We start from the raw sequence: 19,581 nt of genomic DNA, 5'->3' as shown, positions 1-19,581 counted from the left end.
CCAGCTGCTCCGGGTCTGGTCACTGCCACTCCCGACCTAGTTGCTCTGGACTTGGCTGTTGCTGCTACAGGCCTGGCCGCACCCGACCCGGCTGCTCTGGGACCGGTTGCTCCAGTCCCGGCCGCTCCGGGCCTGGCCGCTCCCAGCCTGTCAGCCGCTGCTCCGGGCCTGGCCGCTCCCAGCCTGGCAGCCACTGCTCCTGGCCTGGCCGCACCAGACCTGGCTGCTCCGGGCCTGGCCGCTCCCAGCCTGGCAGCCGCTGCTCCGGGCCTGGCCGCTCCCAGCCTGGCAGCCGCTGCTCCTGGCCTGGCCGCACCAGACCCGGCTGCTCCGGGCCTGGCCGCTCCCAGCCTGGCAGCTGCTGCTCCGGGCCTGGCCGCTCCCAGCCTGGCAGCCGCTGCTCCTGGCCTGGCCGCACCAGACCCGGCTGCTCCGGGCCTGGCCGCTCCCAGCCTGGCAGCTGCTGCTCCGGGCCTGGCCGCTCCCAGCCTGGCAGCCGCTGCTCCTGGCCTGGCCGCACCAGACCCGGCTGCTCCGGGCCTGGCCGCTCCCAGCCTGGCAGCCGCTGCTCCGGGCCTGGCCGCACCAGACCCGGCTGCTCCGGGCCTGGCCGCTCCCAGCCTGGCAGCCGCTGCTCCTGGCCTGGCCGCACCAGACCCGGCTGCTCCGGGCCTGGCCGCTCCCAGCCTGGCAGCCGCTTCTCCAGGCCTGGCCACTCCCAGCCTGGCAGCCGCTTCTCCAGGCCTGGCCACTCCCAGCCTGGCAGCCACTGCTCCGGGCCTGGCCGCACCAGACCCGGCTGCTCCGGGCCTGGCCGCTCCCAGCCTGGCAGCCGCTGCTCCGGGCCTGGCCGCTCCCAGCCTGGCAGCCACTGCTCCTGGCCTGGCCGCACCAGACCCGGCTGCTCCGGGCCTGGCCGCTCCCAGCCTGGCAGCTGCTGCTCCGGACCTGGCCGCTCCCAGCCTGGCAGCCGCTGCTCCTGGCCTGGCTGCACCCGACCCAGCTGCTCCGAGCCTGGCCGCTCCCAGCCTGGATGCTCCGTGCTTGGCTACTGCTGTTCTGGGCCTGGCTGCTCCCAACCCGGCTGCTCTGGACCAGGCTTCTCCGGGCCCAGCCACTCCGTGTCTGGGTGTTCCTGGACTGGCCACCCTGGGCTTGGCCGCCTCTGCCTCAGGCCTGGCTGCCACTGCCCCAGGTCTGGCTGCTCCAGTGCTGGCCATTGATGCTCTTATTCTGGCTGCTGCTGCTCTGGGGCCTGGCCACTGCTGCTCCGGGCCCAGCTGCCACTGCCTTGTGCCTGGCCACTCTAGGCCTGGTCGCCGCTGTTCCAACATTCTGTCCCTTTTTTCTCCTTTTTTTTTTCTTTTTTTAAAAAAAAACAAAACGCATTTATGTTGCAATGTTGGCTGGTGCGTTGAGTTCTGACTTAGTCTTTGATTTTTCAAGATCTTCTTTGTATTCTTTCTTAAGTAATTTTACTATCATTTGCTCTCACTTGATTTCTTCACATTGAGAACTTCTTTGGTTTCTTCCTCCTTGTCCTGGGAGCTCAGCAGGTTGGCCTGTGGCACCCCTTTGTTCTCCGTGGGCTCCCGCGCTGCTCCAGCCTGTTGCCGGGGTCGGCGCCGCCCAGGAAGCAGCCCCCGTCCTTGGCTCCGTTGCCAGCGCTCAGCAGTCGAAGGCTCAGGGGCACCCCCCCCACTGGGGGCCCCGTCGCCCGGCTCCTTGCTGGCGCCCGGCTGGCCGGTGTCCGGCAGGGGCTCCTGCTCCTCGTGGCGTTCCTCCAGTCTGGAGCTTTCTTTCTCCCTCCCACTAGGGGAATCCAGGATCAAAGTCAACAGACTGTCCTCTGCACACAGTGTGCGCGACTCCGGGGGCTCGGCCTTTCGCCGCGCTCCCAGGACTCCACCTCACAGCCCCGTCTCCCCCTGCCCGAGCCTGGGTCCCCAGGGACTGGCCCAGACCTGGAGTTCGGGGCGGTCTGGACTGAGGCTCAGAGCTGCCGCCGGAGGCTTTGTTTCTTCCGGCTAGGGTAATCCAGCATCAGAGTCAACATTCAGTCCTCTGCGCGCCATGTGCGCGCGACTCCGGGGGCCCCGCATTTCGCCGTCCCCCGGGATTGTCTCCCCCTGCCGGAGTCTGGGTCCCCAGGGTCTGGCACATAACTTGGGGCTCAGCGCTGCCGGTTCGGGGGTTCAGCCCAGGCTGGGGGTTCTATTTCCTTCCTGCTAGGGAACGCCAGGCAGCACCCAGCCCTCTCCTCCTCTCCGGCTGCGACCTCTCCGCGCGCGCGTGCGTGTGAGCGCGCAGCATGTCTCTGTACCTTAGGCTTTTTTTCAGCTCCTCTGATTTTCCTTCTGGTTTTCTCCCTCCTTCCTATTGTAGAGTTTTCAGTCAGTCGACTACCTGTAGCTCTGGGCAATGTCCACTCTACATTTTAGTTGTATTCCCTTGAAATTGTTGTGAGCTGCTGCGGCTAGGTGTATACCCGAGCAGCCATCTTGGATCCTCTCCCTGTCTTGATTTCTTCTTCCTGATTTTCACTGGATATAGAATTTTGAGTTGACAATTTTTTCTTTGAGTGCTTTAAAAATGCTGTGCCACTTCCTACTGATGAGATATCTGATATACAATAATTTAATGTTTTCTTTCATGCTAGGGAAGGTTGTCCTGACTTTTCAGAGATTTAACTATGATGTATCCTGGCATGGATCTCTTTGGGTTACCCTAGTTTGGATTTGATCAAATGCTTGAGTCTGTGGGTTTTTATCTGCCATATTTGGAAAATTTTCAGCCTTATTTATCTGAATACTTTTTAAGCTCCACCTTCTTCTTTTTTTAGAACTCCAGTAACACACATATTAGATCTTTTCTTAGTTTTCCGTATTCCTGAGACTCTATTTTTTCCCCAGCCTATTCTCTCTCTGTAGTTTAGTTTGGGTGATTTATATTATTCAGTCTTCAAGTTTATTCTTTCCTCTGTCCTTTTTATGCAGTGAGCTTTGTATTTCAGGTGGTTTTTGTTTGTTTTCAGTTCTAAAATTTCAATTTAGTCCTTCATCTCTTGTATTCCTCTGCTAAGACCACTTTTTTCTCTCATTTGTTTCAAGTAATTGCCCATTGAAGCATTTTTACACTGGCTGCTTTAAAAGCCTTGTCAGATAATTTCAATGTCTGTATCATCTTGGCGTTTTATCTATTGATTGTATCTCTCACTCAAGTTGAGATTTTCTGGGCTCTTGGCATAAGGAGTGATTTGTCAATTTTGGACACTTTGAGTACTATGTTATGAGACTATAGATCTTACTTAAATCTTCTAGCAGGCTTCCTCCGACACTACTCCTTAACCGTTAGTGATGCTGAACATCTTTTTTATATACTTACTAGTCATTTGTATATCTTCTTTGGAGCAATGTCTATTCAGGTCCCTAGTCCATTTTTTAATTGGGTTGTTTGGTTTTGAGTTATAGTCATCTACATAATATTCTGGACATTGATCAGTCATATGGGAAAAAAAAAGATTTTTTATAATTGGTCTGCTTGAACCAGGATCTAACAAAATCACACTGTATTTGTGTTTTATTGTCTAATCCGGAGAAATCAAGGCTCCTAGAAGACTGAACCAAAATTAAGAAGAGGAAGCCACTTATGTGGAGGTGGACACCGGAGAAGGAAGGTGAAAGGGGTGTGAGGATCAGATGGGGGCGTGGTGAGCACATTTGAGTCACCAGCCAGGCCTGAGAGAACAGAGGCTTCTCCCAGGATGCACTGGTGTTACTCAGAGACCCCCACCCACCACCCAAAGACTGTCTCCCCCCACCACGAGTGGCACAAGGTAAATCCTGGGGACATCGCCAGGACCACACTGTGGCTCTGCTCCCAAGGGAACACTGGAGGAGAAGGTCCTAGCCCAGAGCTGCCCTGAACACTGGGGGCCATACTAGGAGTCTCTGAGGGCAAAGTAAGGCTGGGGAGCCTTCAGCATCCAGGCGCCATGGTAACCTGACTCACTGAGAGAACAGCTATGGCCGCTCGTGTCTGGGCACTTGAAAAGATCACTAGAGCTATCTCTGGGATTAGGATTATGGGTGATTTCCACCCCCTGTATATTTTCCAACTGTTCTTGAGTCAACAGTGAAAAAGTGATCTACTTAGAGCAACATCTTTAGGGGTGACGTAGATATGCCATGGATGGCCATTATTGATGACAACTGAGTTTCTCCCGAAGAGCTGTGACTGGAAGGGGGAAGAGGGGTCTCAGACTCTCCTTGGAGAACCCAGAAGAGCAGCCCCTACCCACCAGCTGGGCCAGGACCCAGGAGCATGGCACAATCCAGGGAAGGCCAACCTGATGGAGGCAAGCAGTCTCCCAGCGCCTGGAGCTGAGACTGCTGTTCCTGGTTCTGCCTGCGGCCACCCCGGGAGGCCTGGGACCCAGGAGGAGGGGTCCAGCTTTCAGGAAACCATGGCAAACCCACAGAAATCTACCCAAGGGGCCAGTCTCTCTTACCCAGGAGAGCCTCATCCCAGGTTACTGCTTCCAAACGCCTTCCAGACACAAACGAAACCTGCTGTTCCCAAAATAGAAAACTCTTTATTATAAACCCAGGATACAGGAGAAATGACACAGACATTTCTCAGTTCTCTTTGAACTCCTCGAAACGCATACAAAATAGGTGTGAAATACTTCCTGGAAATCTTTACAAAATACTCCCCAGTATCAAAGCGGGGAGAGGTGCATGGGGCTAAGTGCTTCATCATGATGGTGCAGAGGGGCCTTCAGGCCCTCCCCAGACCCCAAGGGAAGGTACCCCACACCAGCCATGCTGGAGGGGGAACAAAGGCACACATCTTCTATTAGATTTAGGGTCCTGGGATCTGCTCTGACAGAGACCTGAGACCATATTTTCTCCCCAAAGGAGAGCTTCAGATGAACTAGTGTACAAATTCCCTGGAGAGGGAGAAGGAAAACAGCAGTCCGCTGCTGGCTTGCTGTGTGAGGCCAAGCAGCTGTCTTCCCTGCTCTGTGCTTCCCTGAGGGCGGAAATCCTGGCATATTTGGTCCTGTTTAGAGGCTGGTTTCAATGAAGTGGGGAAAATGGTGTGTGTGTGTTTGCATGTGTGTGTGTGTGTATGTATGTCCATGTGCCCACAAGCTCTGGGGCAGGAGGCTCTTATGTGGCTATGGTTTGTAAACCGGTCCCAGCAAGCGACTTTGAAAGGCAATCCAGGTAGAAAACGCTGGTGGGCCAGCTCTCTGGCGGCGGCCCCGGGAGGAAGGCTTCTTGCTTCTCCCACATGATCCAGCCTCAGATCCCAAGCTTGATGGGTCCCATCCCGTGCCAGGCAGAGGTGGGCGTGTGACCACTGGCACCTGGGTGGGTTGACGTGAAAGCAGCCCTAACCGCTTGGAGGACTTGTCCCACCGAAGGTGGCAAGAGGCTGGGAGGAATCCAAGAGGCAGGCAGAGGGGAACCCACAGGGGGGGAATCAGGCTCAAAGGCGGGATCTGTGTGCTAGGCCCGGATCTACCCCGCGGGGCAGGAGGAAGTGGGGTGTGAGGTGGGCAATGAGCAGGCACCCTTGTGGAAGCAACTGCCCTGGCAGTAACCAGCACGTGGCCCCAGCCCCCAGCTCTCTCCCAGCCACGATCTGGCTGCCCCAGGAGACCCAGAGCAAGGCCCCGCCATTTCCCACAGTGACTCGAACACAGCGGCTGCCTGTTCTCCCCACCCTACAGAGTTACCAGGCGGAGAAACTGAGGTCTAAGGCGTGTGGATGGGCCAGAGATGGCGCCTCCGAGTCCCAGCTGGCACATCCCCTGGCAGCCGTAGGTTCCACGCAGGACACGCAGTGTGATGTTCAGAAGTGTCCAGTGGATGTGCCCGTGGAGTTGGCATCTCAAGGAATCCCCCTACAACCGCAGCGGGAGACAGGGGCAGAAGTACACACACAGGCAGACGGACACACGGACATCCAGGGTACCAGGGCAGTCTTCAGGGCAGGGCCAGGGCTTTGGCAAGGCGAGTCCAGAACCAAGACTTGGTGCAGGGGTTGGTGTAGTCACAGACCGTGATGAACCGCAGGATGCTCGGGAACTCTCTCTTCATGGCCTTGTACTTGACGGGGATCAGTCGCTTCTGATGGGCGCCTGCATGCCAAGGGGCGCAGAGCTGGCACCGGGCCCTCATCCCACAGTGGGGGAGGGGCCGGTCCCCAGACCAGGGATTAACAACAGCTCTCCCTCAACGAAGCATCCCTGGCACACATCCACCCCCACAAAAGGCACCCAGATGTGCAGGGTTCCTCGGTACGGCACCCACAGTCCCGGGTGAAGGAAGGCTGGCATCCTGAAGCCCCACCCACCCACCCACCCACTCTGCTGTGGCGAGGGAAGGACTGCGCTTACCTGGAGAGAGGCTGAGTGCAAACTTAGTCTGGAAGTCACATTCCTTGCTCTGCAGGTAATCATCTGAGACAACCACCACCATCCGGCGGCACCTAAGGAGGAGGGGAGGCACTGAGGCAACCCGGGGGGCGGCCTTGGGAGGAGACAGGGCCCAGCTGGGAAAACCCCAGCCTCCGGGCCCCTGGGCGGGGCTTTGTGCACCCACCCACCCACCCACTGGCGCCCTGGCCACCTCACCAACCTCTTCTCGATGAGCTCACTGGCAATGGACCAGACACAGGTGCCGGGCAGGACGTCCCTGTCGGACACACACAACTTGAGCCGGTAGTTTGTTTGTTCCAGCTGCTGGATCATCTCTTGGACAAACTGGATGTCGCTGGCGCAGTAGCAGATAAAGGCATCAAACCGCTCCGGCATTTGCCCTGGGTGCAGAGAATGAGGATAACGGTCAGGGCTCCGTGGACGGCTGGGGAGAAGGCCAGCCAGGAGCCCCCAGCCTGGGGGGGCCCCCGGTCCTGGACCCCACACCAACCCTGTGACGACACGACTCTGAAAACGTGCTGTTTCCAGGAGAGGAAAGACGAGCATCCCCCCAGCACCCCTGCCCTGGGCCAAGCCCTGGGCTCACCGTCAGACAGATACGTCCTTTCATGGATACCCCCCCAGAGGCAGGACTAGTCTTATTCTTCCCATTTCGTAGGTGGAAGAACCAGGCTCAGAGAGGTTAAGTTATGTGCCCAAAGTGCCAGTTCATCTGCTTTCCACGGCCACGCTCTCCACACCACAATGCCCTATGGCCCACCTGCCCGCCCTGGGTCAGGGGGGCCGTATGGGGACCTCACCCAAGGGGTCGTCGAGTGTGGTGATGCCCGCCAGCTCTGCTGTCCGGGGGACACTGCTGTCCACCGCGGCCACCTGCAAGGGCTTCTCAGACTCCTCCTGCTGTTGCTTCAGAATGTACTTCTGGCAGTCCTCCTCTGGAGGAAGAGAAGGAGTGCGGCAGGCCGCCCCGGGGTGCCCGGGCCACCACCCGCAGTCAGGATCCACCCCGTAACCACGTCCACCGGTGTCACCCGCGGTCTGACAGCTCCCGTGTGGCTCTGACCATCCCAAAGGGATGTCAATGGCATGTCCCTCTGGGAAGCCATCACGGTCCGGTGTGTATCTTTCTGTCCTTTTGCCCTGACACCCTTTCCCAGGGCTCCTGCGGACGGAACCCAAGGTGTGTTTCTTGTAGAACCCTCAGCTGATGTGAACAGGGGGCTGGGCAACGGGAAGGGCTCAGGAGACCGTGGTTATGTGCAGGGAGGACAGAGGCTCCAAGCAAGCAAGGGGCAACCCCCTCTCCCCCTGCCTATGCAGGAGGAAGCGCGTTTCCTTAGGGATCTGACGCATCAAGACTGTCAGCGCTCAGGTGTGCAGCGGTCAGTCCCTCCCCTGCCCTGTGGCTCTACCTGAAGCAGCCCAGACACCCCCACCCCCCCACCCCCCAGAGGATCCGGATTCTGACCCCGGGTGCTACCCAAAAGCCTTCACCTAAGCGGTTTCCCTTCGCTCTCTGCGGGCCTCCACCTCCTTTCTCTGGTCTCTCTCATCCTGGGCATTGAAAGAGGGAACAGGTCCCTCACAGTTCTCCCTCTGCAGGCCGCGTCCCCTCTCGATCCCCCCAGGAAAGGAGGGCCTCGCGGGGGGAGAGACTGTTTGCTGAGCCCGGCGAAGGGCAGCAGCTCCCCGACCCCCCGGGAGAGACCGGCCCCGGGCCGTCCTCACCGATGCTGGGCCCCAGCTCCAGCAGCACGTCGTCGCGGCCCAGCTTGGCGAGCAGCTCGAGCAGCCTGCCCACCGAGGCGCCGGGCCGGCCCTGCCAGTCGTCCAGCAGCTTGCCCGTGGGGTCGGCGTGCGCCTCCAGCTGCCGGATCTCCAGGTACTCGAAGCCCATCTCCTCGGCCAGCGCGCTCCAGTCGGCCGCCACGGCGGTGCGCACGTTCAGGAACAGCGACAGGCGGCGCCGCACGCGCACGTTGAGCGCGGCCAGGGGCAGCGAGGCCGCGGCGGAGGCGGCGGGCGCGGGGCCCGCACCCGGGCCGGCTGCAGCCATGGCCGGCAGCCCTGCAGCTTCCGCACAGTCCCGTCGGATCTCTGGCCCGCACTTCCTCCTGCCTTTCCGGCCCCGGCCCCCCCGGCTCCCGGCCCCGCCCCGCGGGCTTCCCTTTCCGAGAAGCGCCGCCCCGCTCTCCGATCTGGAGCGTCCGCAGCTGCGCGGAGGCGGGGCGCCCCGCCCCTGCCCTCGGGGGATCCTGGATGTCGGATGAGGAAACTGGGTGCCTGCCTTTTGAGGTCTGGGGAGGCACCCCACCGACCAGTGCCCGGGGTCCCGGTGCGGGGCGGGAGGCAGGGGGAGGGGGAGGGGGATGATGGCTGATCCTCCTTCGGGGTTTGGACCAAAAGGGGGCCTCGCTCTTTGGGATCTGGTGGAGTCACAGCTTTCCAATTGGGGCTCTGAAGGGTTCGTTCCGGCCTGCCCTAGAGGCCGGTGGGAAGGAGACAAGGATTGTGTGTCCCCATCTCTTGGGAACGCACAATCCTGCCCATTAGGGGTGTGGGGAGCCCTGGGCTGTCCACCCAGAGGTAGCGGTGGGAAACCCATACCGCCTTCTGGAGTCTGAGGCCCTGTCCTTGAAAAGTGGGGGACCTTATCCCACCTTCCCGGGCTGGGGGTTGGGGTTGGGGTAACCGGGCGCCCTGGCCTTTAGTGTGGGGGTGGGGGGTGGGGGAACAGTACTACTCCCTAGGGCAGCAATTCACACTGCTGTGCCATAATTTTTAAAACATGCAATACCTGACTATTCAATAGGGGGCGCTGACCTCTTTTTCACTAGATTGTAAAACAACAGCCAACCAACCAAAGACAACAGTCAACACAGCAATAGGTGAATGAATCAAAATTATTACAAATATACCTTTTGTCAGATGGGCAAAAAAGATACAATATAGTTTTTGTTATGCCCCAGAATTTTAGTAATTATGTGTGTCCTGAGATGCAAAAGGTTGAAATCATTGCTCAAGGGAAACACATTACCATTGGGAGGCAAGGGCGCACCTGGCCTTACACTTGACTCGGGTTGGGGGAGACTCAGCCCTGACCTGGGGAGCTCTGGGTCTTTCGTCCACTCACCCATTCGTTCGTTCTCTAGGTATTTATGGATCTCTTACTGGGTGTCAGCATGTTGCAGGCCCCGCGGATTCCTGCCTTGGTGGAGACCCCTGCCAAGTGGTTCGGTGGGCACCAATCCAATCACCCCAAATGACTGTAAAACTGGCCATTGGAATACGTGTGTGGTGCTCTCTCTCCAGATAGGAGCTTGTCACATCTCCGCACCATTGTGAAATCCACTCTCTGGCCGCCTCACAATCCCAGATTCCTCAGTCTTCTCCAAAGACCTCCCAGGAGAATCCCCCAGCACGTGGGGGTAGGGCTCTGGGGCGGCTCAGAATTGTTTAGGTGCTGGGACTCCGGAGACAGCGGAGATGGCCGGGAACAGGGAAGAGGGATTAGATTCCGGGCCTCCATCCCCAGCAAGAGGCCCCCCCGGCGGCGGGCGGCGGGCTGGGTAGCCGGGGGAGGGAGCCTGGCCGCGGCGGAGTGTTTTCTCGTTACCGAAAGGGCTCCCGGAGCCCCGCCCCCGGTCTGGCCACCTGCGTTCCGGCTGCATTTCTGGGCGGGGCCATCGTAGGCGGGGCTTGAAGTGGAAAGAGCCTTCTGGCAGTGGCTGTGACCTGTGATAGGTGGTTTGTTGCGGCGTGGGCGGGTCTTAAGGCATACTCGCCTTCTGGTTGGTCACAGCGGGGTGGGCGGGGCTTTGGGAGAGGGGCGTGTCCATCCCGCAGGGCGGTGGGCAGTAGGCGGTGTTTAGGCTTAGAGGGCAAAGGTTCCGTTCTCGATTTCGCTGGCGACTGTCCTTAGGCTGCGGCCCTCGGTACCGGGCCGGTGGAGGGGTCTGTCGGGCCGGGCTGCGCGATGCGGAGACTGCAGGTGGTGCTGGGCCACCTGAACGGCCGGCCCGACTCGGGCTCGAAGCCTGCGCTGCAGGCCGCGCCGTGCTGGGGCGGCCCTCCGCGCGCGTCGCCCGAGGACGTGGTGGTGGTGCACGGGCGGCGCACGGCCATCGGCCGAGGGGGCCGCGGCGGCTTCAAGGTGAGGCCCTGGGTCCGGGCGCGGGTGTGAGATGGCGGCAAGAGGCGAACGGGGTTCCCCTCGACGCTGGACGTGGCCCTGCGCCCGGGCGGTGACAGCTCTGCCTCCCTGGGGTGGGAAAGGGGGGGGGCCTCCCGGGGAGCGCAGGGCACGGGGTTACGGCGGCCACGCTTCCCGCTGCAGGACACCACCCCCGACGAGCTCCTCTCGGCCGTCATGACCGCGGTTCTCCAGGACCTCAAGCTGAGCCCGACCCAACTGGGAGACATCTGCGTGGGTGAGCTCGCTACCCCGGCCCTGGGCTGGGCGCTCTTCGCCCTCCCGTCCCGCTGAAGTCCTCCAACACTTCACCCCCAGGCACGGTCCTGGCGTTCTCCCAGAGAGGAAGGTCCGAAGAAGTTTGTCTCTTTTAGGGCTAGACTCCGCCCCTGTCTCTAGGCACTGGCTTGGCCCTCCAAGCACCCTCAACGGATTAAGTGGTAGGAAGCAGGGCTGTCAAGTGACATTCCTCACAGGGGTGTGAGGACATCCTAGGAGCCAGAAAACTCTAGGATTCTCACTGATCCCGACATCCAGACCCTGCTACCACAGAATGGAGGGAGTGCCAAAAAGCAGTCTAGTCCGGTTCCTCGCCTACAAAACGGAGAAACTGAGGCCTGGGAATTTGCAGCAGAACTTTGGATCTGAATGGGTCACCCCTTTCCCCCCTACCTCTACTCTTCTAGCCTGAAAACATAACACACACCGTGTGGCAAGAGCCTTGCTAAAACGCTGTGGAGGCCGCCACCCCTAGGTTGGCAATCGCTGTTCCACCTACAGAATGACAGCGGGTTGTGGCAGAGGGCACTTGGGGAGGTGTGGGTTTTCAGAGCCCCAGTTCCCCGACTGACAGAACCAGTTTGTTTGACATCAAGCTTTGCATTGCGTTCTTTGCATTGTGTTCTTTCCTTTGCAGGACACCTTTGTTTACAGGCAGGCAACCTGCCCATGGTGTGCCGATCAGGAAAGGTGGGGGGCGGGGGGCACCGGGTGAGGGAGTTTGGGACCCTCGGGGACTGTGTCTAGTGTGTGACCAGGAAGAGCTGCTATGTAGCTTGCTCCCCCCAGATCCACACCTTGAAATCTCAGAGCCTCATGGGAGCCTGTTTCCGAAGAAAGATCTGGAATGTTCCCTCTCTGGTATTCACACGTGTACCTCCGTGCCCCAGCCACCACCGGGCACTGAACAAAGGTTTGTTGTCCACAGGAAACGTGCTTCAGCCGGGGGCCGGGGCGGTCATGGCCCGCATTGCCCAGTTTCTGAGGTGAGCTCCCAGTTCCAGCTCTGGGTTGGCCATGTCGACTCTCGAGTGGGCTTTGGGGAACTCGGCTGGTGGATGGGAGAGGATCCCGTTGGGCACCAGACCTGGAGGCAGCCAGAGTTCTTGGCACTGGGCTTGTGGGAACCCTATCTTTCTTCTACTTGGAAGGGAGATGGGTTCCCTGCCTCGGGGCCAAGACAAACAGGGCCTGTGGGGCTGTAGCAGGTGATCTCTGTGACCTGAATCGCAGCCAGAGCCAACGTTGGTAAGTACTGTTTGGACTCTGTCCTCCTTTGCTAGGCCAGTGACCGAGCAGGTACCCTGAAGAGTGACGCTCAGCTTTTTTGCCAGTTGAGCAGGTGGGGACCTTCAGGCGAATCCCATCGGTAGAGATTTGGGGCCACAGCAGAGCCCTAGGCGAGGGGTGGCCCAGGAGGGGCCCTGGTAAACTTGCCCTTCGCTTCTTGCTGTCCCAAGACAGAGGAGTGCTTACGTTACTTTCACTGTACATTTAAGACCCACTTAGCTAAGTATGCCATCTGCTTAGAGGAGAAATAGGGGGAACATTGGCCAGTGAAGGAACAGGAACACTGAGCAAACCTCTAGGCACTAGAAGAGGTTCTGGCTGCTTAGCCTGGAGTTCAAGGGCTCCCAGGATCTGGCTCCAGACTTACCTTCCAGCCTTATCTCCCAGCTGCTGACTGGCCTTGACTCTTCCTTTCAGCCAGCCTGTCTGCCTACTAATCCTTATGCTGGTCACTCTGTCCCCTGGCAGTGCTGTCCCTGCCTCCTCTCTGCCCTGGCTAACTCTGCCCAGGGTCACCATTGCATGACTTCCCTGAGCCCCCAGGCTCAACACGAGGACCTCTCCAGTAGCTAGCCTCGTGCTTCCTTGTGACGTTCTTTCCCATCTTGCTCTGTTGTTTCTGTCTCTGCCAGTTGATTCATCTTCTGTGTTGGTCAGGCACCCTCCAGGGCCATGGTCGGCAAACTGCGGCTCACGAGCCACATGCGGCTCTTTGGCCCCTTGAGTGTGGCTCTTCCACAAAATACCACGGCCTGGGCGAGTCTATTTTGAAGAAGTGGTGTTAGAAGTAGTTTAAGTTTAAAAAATGTGGTTCTCAAAAGAAATTTCAATTGTTGTACCGTTGATATTTGGCTCTGTTGACTAATGAGTTTGCCAACCACTGCTCATGTCAGCACCCCTCAGGTGGTGTCTTGTACTGAATAGATTCTGTTCAGTGTACACTTGGGTTGCGCGAAGGGATGGTAATTAGAGAGTTAGGGGACCTAGGAGACTGTCTGCACACCAGAATAACCAGATGCTTTGACACCCCTACAGTTTAGTCCATGGACCTGGGAGGGTCTGGTGATTTCCCCAGGACTAGTTACATGAGGAGGGGCAGCCCCACCGGCTTCCAGGGCAGGAACCCACCAGAATAAGAAGTGTTAGAACATCTGGTATCGTCAGGATCTTTGACCAGCTGGGAGCAGGCTTTCCAGAGAGAAGGGGAACAGAAAGAGTTAGCCAGGAGGCTGAGGAGTAGGGATGGTTTCTGGCCTCATACTTCCTTTTTCTCTGTTCTTTGGGAGAAGAAGATACACTATAGTTTTCATTTTTTTAATCTTCAAAGGGAAGGAAGGATCCCTGTGGCCTAACTAGCTTGGCTGTGCTCGGCCTTGATGGAAGAGGATCACAGGATGGGGCGCGGGGAGCACGTGCTTGTACGGCCCTGGGAACAAGAGCCTGTAGAGATGGGCTCTGCCCAGGAGGGACCTGGCCTAGAGAAGGGACAGGCTGACTGTGGCATCACCTTCTGTTTCAGTGACATCCCAGAGACTGTGCCTTTGACCTCTGTCAACAGACAGTGTTCTTCCGGGCTCCAGGCAGTGGCCAACATCGCTGGTAAGTTGTGGCTGGGTGGGTGCCCGTTGCACAGCCTGGCCTTGGCCATGGCTCTGTGAATTTGGGTCAGCTGAGTCACTATCTAAGGAGGATGTCTGAGAGGACTCTCATCCCAGAAAGAGGAGAGCCCTCTGCACTGCCCCCAGGCTTTTCTGGACACTCCTGGGCCTTCCCAGTCTGAGGCTGGAGCCCACACAGACACCAGGTGGGGAGAGGCCCCCCGGTCCCAGAGCAGGACGACCCTGTGGAAAGATGTTTATGAAATGCTTTTGTTGCAGGTGGCATCAGAAATGGGTCTTATGACATTGGCATGGCTTGTGGGTAAGAATTTCTTTCTGCCAGAGCTTATTAACCAGCTTGTAACAATAAACTAATATCCATCTCCTGTGTTCAGAGAGGCCATGATTTCAGGATTTTCTCCTTTAGGCAGCTGCCTGGGGGGAGGGTTCCTACAAATGGGGCTTAGAAGGAGCCCTCAGCTCTGGCTGCTCAGGAATCACTTGCACCTCTTGGCACTGATGGGGAAAGGAAGTGGGCTTTTCAAAGCTTTCTCTTTTGGCACCTGGCAGGCTGGAAACTGGGCAAGCATGAGAAGATGGAGCTCTCGGGTTTCCTCCCCCGGCCCTTGTTCATTCACGATGCTGCTGAGGGAGAAGCTGCCGTTTTGCTTCCCTCACGCCAGTGACAGCTGCCTACTCTGTAACTGGCTTATCCACCTTCTGGCTGCCTCCTGGGTCCTGAGGGGCATGGTCAGATCTGTGAGGGTTTGGGCACTGTCTGCTGTGGCTCCATCTTTCGCCGCAGTTATGGAGCTGCAGAGGTTGTGCTGGGCAGTGTCTCCTGGGAGGGACGGGTGTGGGGCCCGGGCTTGGCGGGGCATCCGGTGCTGGGAGGGCAGGCCAAGCCAGGGCTCTGGCAGGCCTGGTGGGGAGGGGGTGGGGAGTGGCCCCTTTCAGTCCCCCTGAGAGTGTTTCTTCACTGGAGCATTGTGGGCCTTTTCAGGGCTGTGCCCCCTGGCGCTGGGCTGTATTGCCCTGTGTCTGCAACTGAATAAAACCAAAGGTCGAAGTACAGGGACTTCGGCCCAGTCTGCCCTCGGGTCAATCTCATGTCCCTCTATCTTGCTGCAGGAGGGCGGAGTCGGGGTAACTGGGGTTGGAGCTTTGTGAGTTTCTTACACACATCTGAGGCCCCCTAGCAGGTTAAAGACCTTGTTACTAGGGTATTAAGGTCTGAGCCAGGACTGTCCCCCATGTCACAGGCTGGCTGTCACTGTAGGCTTCCATCATGACGAGTATCCCAGAACATCCTGGTTAGGAGTGGGTTCTGAGGCCAGACCACCTACATTTGGATCCCGGCTAAATGACCGTGAACAAGTTAGCCTCTCTGGGCCCGTCTATACAATGGGGATAGCCACCTCCGCCTTGTCGATGAGATTGAATTAATAACAGCTAACGCTCTACGGCATCTATGTGACTGAGTCTGTTCTGAGTGCTTAAGACTTGGACTTTACAATAGTGCTGGGCACAGAGAAGCATTCCATCAGGGTTATGTGTTATCAACCCTGAGGCCTGTGTTCCCCACCTCCTCAACGCCCTTCCACCACAAGACACCGATCTCACTTCCTCATCCAGCCGGTCACATCTCTCTTTGGCCTGCATCTTGTAACATTTTCCTCTCTTCTCTCCTCTGAATCTGATCCTTGAGGACTGAGCCCTGGGCTTGTTGGAAGTTTTCCCCTCTGTGGCCGACGCTAGCCCGAGCCAGGGGGGCAGCTAAGGAGGGAAACATCCTGCCGTGAGGGTGGACCATGCGGTGCTCTGTCCCCCAGCCCAGCTCTGGCCCATTGGCCGTGTCCTGGGGCTCCCTACTTCCCAGCTCTTGTCAGGTGCACTGGGATCCTTGGCTGAGTTCTAATGATCCCTCTTCCTCCTCCTCAGAGTGGAGTCTATGTCCCTGGCTGACAGAGGAAACCCTGGAAATATTACTTCACGCTTGGTGGATAAGGAGAAGGCCAGGGACTGCCTGATTCCCATGGGGTGAGTGTTCACCTGGTGCCGTGTCCTTTGCTCTCTGCCTGGCCTGCTTCAGGTCTGCTCTGCAGGGCCTCGATGCTGCCTTTCCTGCATCCCCAGGCCCTCTCTGTGCCTCTGTTTCCAAACATTGCCTAGCCCAGTGGTCGGCAAACTGTGGCTCGAGAGCCACATGTGGCTTGCCAGCCGCGGTTTGCCGCTCTGTTGACTAATGAGTTTGCCGACCACTGTCCTAGCCTGTCCCTCCCTCCCTGGGGGTTCAGTCACACGAAGGATGATGAGCTGCACTCAATGCCTTGGAAAATTAGGAAGATGAGGAACTAGGAAGCTTTGGTGACTGGACATGCTGGTGAAGGAACTTGGGCCCAGCAGATGCAACCTGGAAGCGTGTTGTTTGCCTAGCATGTTAGCTCAGCTGCCAGCGCCAGAGCTTCGGGGCAGGGAATCCTGGCTCCACTTGAAGTTCAGAGAGGGCAGTGCCCGGGCTGCCTCCACACCCCGTGACCAGATCTCCAGAAAAAGCCCCTGAAGCCAGAAGCCCAGGCTAGGCCTCCCTGCGGCTCTGGGTTCCCAGGATAAAGGCGGGCTCCACCTCCAGCGAGCAGGAAGCTGGGGTGTGATCTCCCCAGAGGGCCATGGAGTCCTCATCTCCCACACTAAGGCCGTTTTCCTGAGGCGCAGGAGGAGCTGCCCAAGAGCCCCCAGGAGTGCCCCCTCCCCGGCCCTCTCTGCCCTCTTCTCTTCTGGTCTCTGGTGTTCGCGCTTCTTAGGACCTGGGTGGCTCCCTGACCGTGCCCCCACACTCCCTGATCGTCATTACTGTCTCTGTGCCACGGACTGGCCTTCCTGTCCTCCCGGTGCCGAGCCCCACCGCCTGGCCCGTCCCAGGCTGCCGGACTCACTCACTGCTGCTGTCTGTCTTCTAGGATAACCTCGGAGAACGTGGCCGAGCGGTTTGGCATTTCACGGGAGAAGCAGGATGCCTTTGCACTGGCTTCCCAGCAAAAGTGAGTGTTGTGTGGGTGGAGTGTTTAAGAGCGCACCTAAGTGGTCTCAGGTGAGGCTGTCCGCAGACCAGTTACAGGGCAGCGAGTGGTTTCCACGTCTGTGCCTTGCAGGAGGGAGAGGGGGCAAGAGCCAGGGCCAGTGTGCATTCATTCTTAGCACTTCCACATCCTACTATTGTCTGTTCACCCTGAGTGTCTTCTTCCTGCTGGGCCTCAGTTTCCCCATCTGCTCATTTGAGGGGCGGAGGGAGGGCTGTAATGAGGGCCAGGACTCTTCTCTAACTGCTGTGGTTTGGTGATTAGACGTGGTAGCCACAGGCTCCTCTGCATAGCCTGAGTGTGGGGCCAGCATTGCTGGCAACCTGGGCATAGCTTCCTGAGGCTGGGGCTGGGATGACATCAGAACCCCAGGACTTGGGGCTCTGGGCAAGGGCAGGCTGGAGCTGGCAAGCCCCAGCTGCCCGGGGAGAGCACAGCAGTGGGAGGGAGCTTCTCTGAGTGGCGTCAAGTAGTGTGAGAATTTGGTGAGAGCTGTAGATTTCTCCCAGGGGAATGCCCTGGGCGCTTACATTTTGCCTGTGATTGTAAATTATAAACAGGATCTTAAAATAGGGGACAGGTGAACTGAGCCATTCTGGTCAAACAGTCGGCAGAATCAAGCACAGATATCCCCGGGGCTCCATCCCCGCTTTGGCACAGAAAGCAGATCAGCCTCAGTCCCTCATGGCTGTCAGACTAAACGGGGCGCCCCCACCCCACTTTCTTCCCTTTGAGGTTGGGATTGGCCAAGATCTGAGGGCAGTGAGGTAGTAGGAAACCCACACCGGTCCCTCGGAGCTCCCCCGAGGCAGGGGTGTCCCAGCATTTTGCAGTCTGAGCTGCGTGTCGGCCCCAGCGGGGAGGACGTGGAGGCAGCAGAGGGACCCCAGGCAGGAAGGGAGTCTCACTGTCCACGGTGCTCCGCGCGGCAGGGCAGCGAGAGCCCAGAGCAAGGGCTGTTTCCAGGCCGAGATTGTGCCTGTGACCACCACGGTCCATGATGACAAGGGCACCGAGAGGAGGATCACCGTGGCCCAGGATGAGGGGATCCGACCCAACACCACGCTGGAGGGCCTGGCCAAACTGAAGCCTGCCTTCAAGGAGGGCGGCTCCACCACCGCTGGTGAGACTGGGCTGGGGCACGCCCAGGCCGGACAGACTCTGGGAGCCTGGCGCCACCAGGTGGGGTGGGCGTGGGGGCCCGGGCCTCCTGGGACCTGCTCTGAGGCCTCCTTAACCCCTGTGGTTTGCTTCTAGGAAACTCTAGCCAAGTGAGCGATGGGGCAGCTGCCATCCTGCTGGCCCGGAGGTCCAAGGCGGAGGAGCTGGGCCTCCCCATCCTTGGGATCCTGAGGTCCTATGCTGTGGTTGGCGTCCCACCCGACATCATGGGCGTTGGACCTGCCTACGCCATCCCTGAAGCTTTGAAAAAAGCAGGTAGGCGGCTCCTCCATGCCCTAGGTCTGGACCCCACTTCTGCCTCTCAGGCAGCTGCCGGCGGGCGGTGGTCCTGTGGGTGCTGCAGAGTGAAGGTGGGACAGACTAGCACCCCTGCCAGAGCCCTTCCTGACCACACAGCGGGGACCGACTCCTTCATCTGGAACAGAGACAGACACACGGGGCAGCCTAAGACCTCGCGAGACTGAGAGTCCTGTAAGGGTCAGCCTGGGTCTTTCCCCCTTGCCTGCAGGGCTGTCGGTGCACGACGTGGACATCTTTGAGATCAATGAGGCCTTTGCCAGCCAGGTGAGCCTCTGCTTCTCCACGCTGCCTGGGCCCTCGGCAGCCCGGTGGAGCCCGGGGTGCAGGGGGCGGGAGGGAGCGGGAGCTGATGTCTGCCTCCTCCCAGGCTGTCTACTGTGTGGAGAAGCTCGGATTGCCCCCCGAGAAGGTGAACCCTCTGGGGGGTGCGGTCGCCTTGGGCCACCCACTGGGCTGCACCGGGGCTCGACAAGTCATCACGCTGCTCAACGAGCTGAAGCGCCGTGGGAAGAGGTGAGGCCGACTCTCCGTGGCGGTGTCATGGGGGATCCCCATGCTGGGCACCCAAGGGGGTTAGGGGAAGGATACTTGCACACACTCCGTACTAAGGATACAGGGCCGTGACCCCCGTTTTCCATGAGAGGCCGCTGTGGAGGGGACCCTGGCCTGCAGCAGACACCGGCCATGTGTGTGCCTAGGTGGGCAGTCGGGGATTCCATATCCACAGCTTCCATCCTCTGTGCCCATGAAGGCCTTGGTCTACCCAGCTCTGCCTGGTCTGGAGGGAGCCTGGTGGGGCTTCTGCCCTCTCTGCCCTCACCCACCCAACACGGCGTCCCTTCCACAGGGCATACGGGGTGGTGTCCATGTGCATCGGGACCGGAATGGGAGCCGCTGCTGTCTTTGAATACCCTGGCAACTGAGCGAGACGCTGCCCACTCTGCTGGAGGCGAGAAGGCAACACTACGGGAGTGACGCCATGTGGGGAAATTCGGCAAGGTGGCTGTGGCGGCAGCGGGCAAATCCGGGCACTTCCGCTAACTTGGACCACGTGACCACTGAGGACACAGTGCAGGAGTGGGCGAGGTGCTGGGTCACCCAGGCCACGAGGCCACCGTGTAATTACGGGGCAGGGGCCTTTGGATGAGGATGCAATAGACATATAGATGTACGTCAGCTCTGACCATGTTTGTCTTGCCTCGGCGCAGT

General features: G+C 58.8%; 2 protein-coding genes across 2 annotated transcripts; one reads left to right on the top strand and one right to left on the bottom strand.

Annotated features, from left to right (window-relative positions):
- Positions 1–4,574: 4,574 nt before the first annotated feature.
- On the bottom strand, positions 4,575–8,583 carry MYD88 (MYD88 innate immune signal transduction adaptor). Its single transcript, XM_084902834.1, has 5 exons — positions 8,180–8,583; positions 7,252–7,386; positions 6,651–6,831; positions 6,410–6,501; positions 4,575–6,151 (listed from the first exon to the last, which is right to left on the bottom strand). Exons 1-5 carry the CDS (start codon positions 8,505–8,507, stop codon positions 5,997–5,999), a joined length of 891 nt encoding a protein of 296 aa, XP_084758960.1. The 5' UTR covers positions 8,508–8,583; the 3' UTR covers positions 4,575–5,996.
- Positions 8,584–10,186: 1,603 nt separating this feature from the next.
- On the top strand, positions 10,187–19,548 carry ACAA1 (acetyl-CoA acyltransferase 1). Its single transcript, XM_084902827.1, has 12 exons — positions 10,187–10,604; positions 10,788–10,881; positions 11,851–11,908; positions 13,732–13,811; positions 14,090–14,132; positions 15,752–15,850; positions 16,771–16,851; positions 17,823–18,013; positions 18,148–18,327; positions 18,581–18,636; positions 18,740–18,885; positions 19,220–19,548. The coding sequence occupies exons 1-12, from the start codon at positions 10,428–10,430 to the stop codon at positions 19,293–19,295; spliced, it is 1,281 nt and encodes a 426-aa protein (XP_084758953.1). The 5' UTR covers positions 10,187–10,427; the 3' UTR covers positions 19,296–19,548.
- The last annotated feature ends 33 nt before the right edge of the window (positions 19,549–19,581 follow it).

This window comes from Pipistrellus hanaki (assembly GCF_964339955.1).
Source record: "Pipistrellus hanaki genome assembly, chromosome: 13".
Classification (NCBI taxonomy): domain Eukaryota; kingdom Metazoa; phylum Chordata; class Mammalia; order Chiroptera; family Vespertilionidae; genus Pipistrellus; species Pipistrellus hanaki.
The sequence above is the reverse complement of the archived record's forward strand: the minus strand, read 5'-3'. Positions and strand labels throughout refer to the sequence as shown.

Coding starts and splice junctions, on each gene's coding strand:
- MYD88 (XM_084902834.1), bottom strand. CDS start 8,507: ATGGCTGCAGCCGGCCCGGGTGCGGGCCCCGCGCCCGCCGCCTCCGCC. Junction 7,387..8,179: donor GGAGCTGGGGCCCAGCATCG/GTGAGGACGGCC, acceptor CTCTTCCTCCAG/AGGAGGACTGCCAGAAGTAC. Junction 6,832..7,251: donor CACACTCGACGACCCCTTGG/GTGAGGTCCCCA, acceptor CTCTGCACCCAG/GGCAAATGCCGGAGCGGTTT.
- ACAA1 (XM_084902827.1), top strand. CDS start 10,428: ATGCGGAGACTGCAGGTGGTGCTGGGCCACCTGAACGGCCGGCCCGAC. Junction 14,133..15,751: donor GACATTGGCATGGCTTGTGG/GTAAGAATTTCT, acceptor CCTCCTCCTCAG/AGTGGAGTCTATGTCCCTGG. Junction 15,851..16,770: donor GACTGCCTGATTCCCATGGG/GTGAGTGTTCAC, acceptor TCTGTCTTCTAG/GATAACCTCGGAGAACGTGG.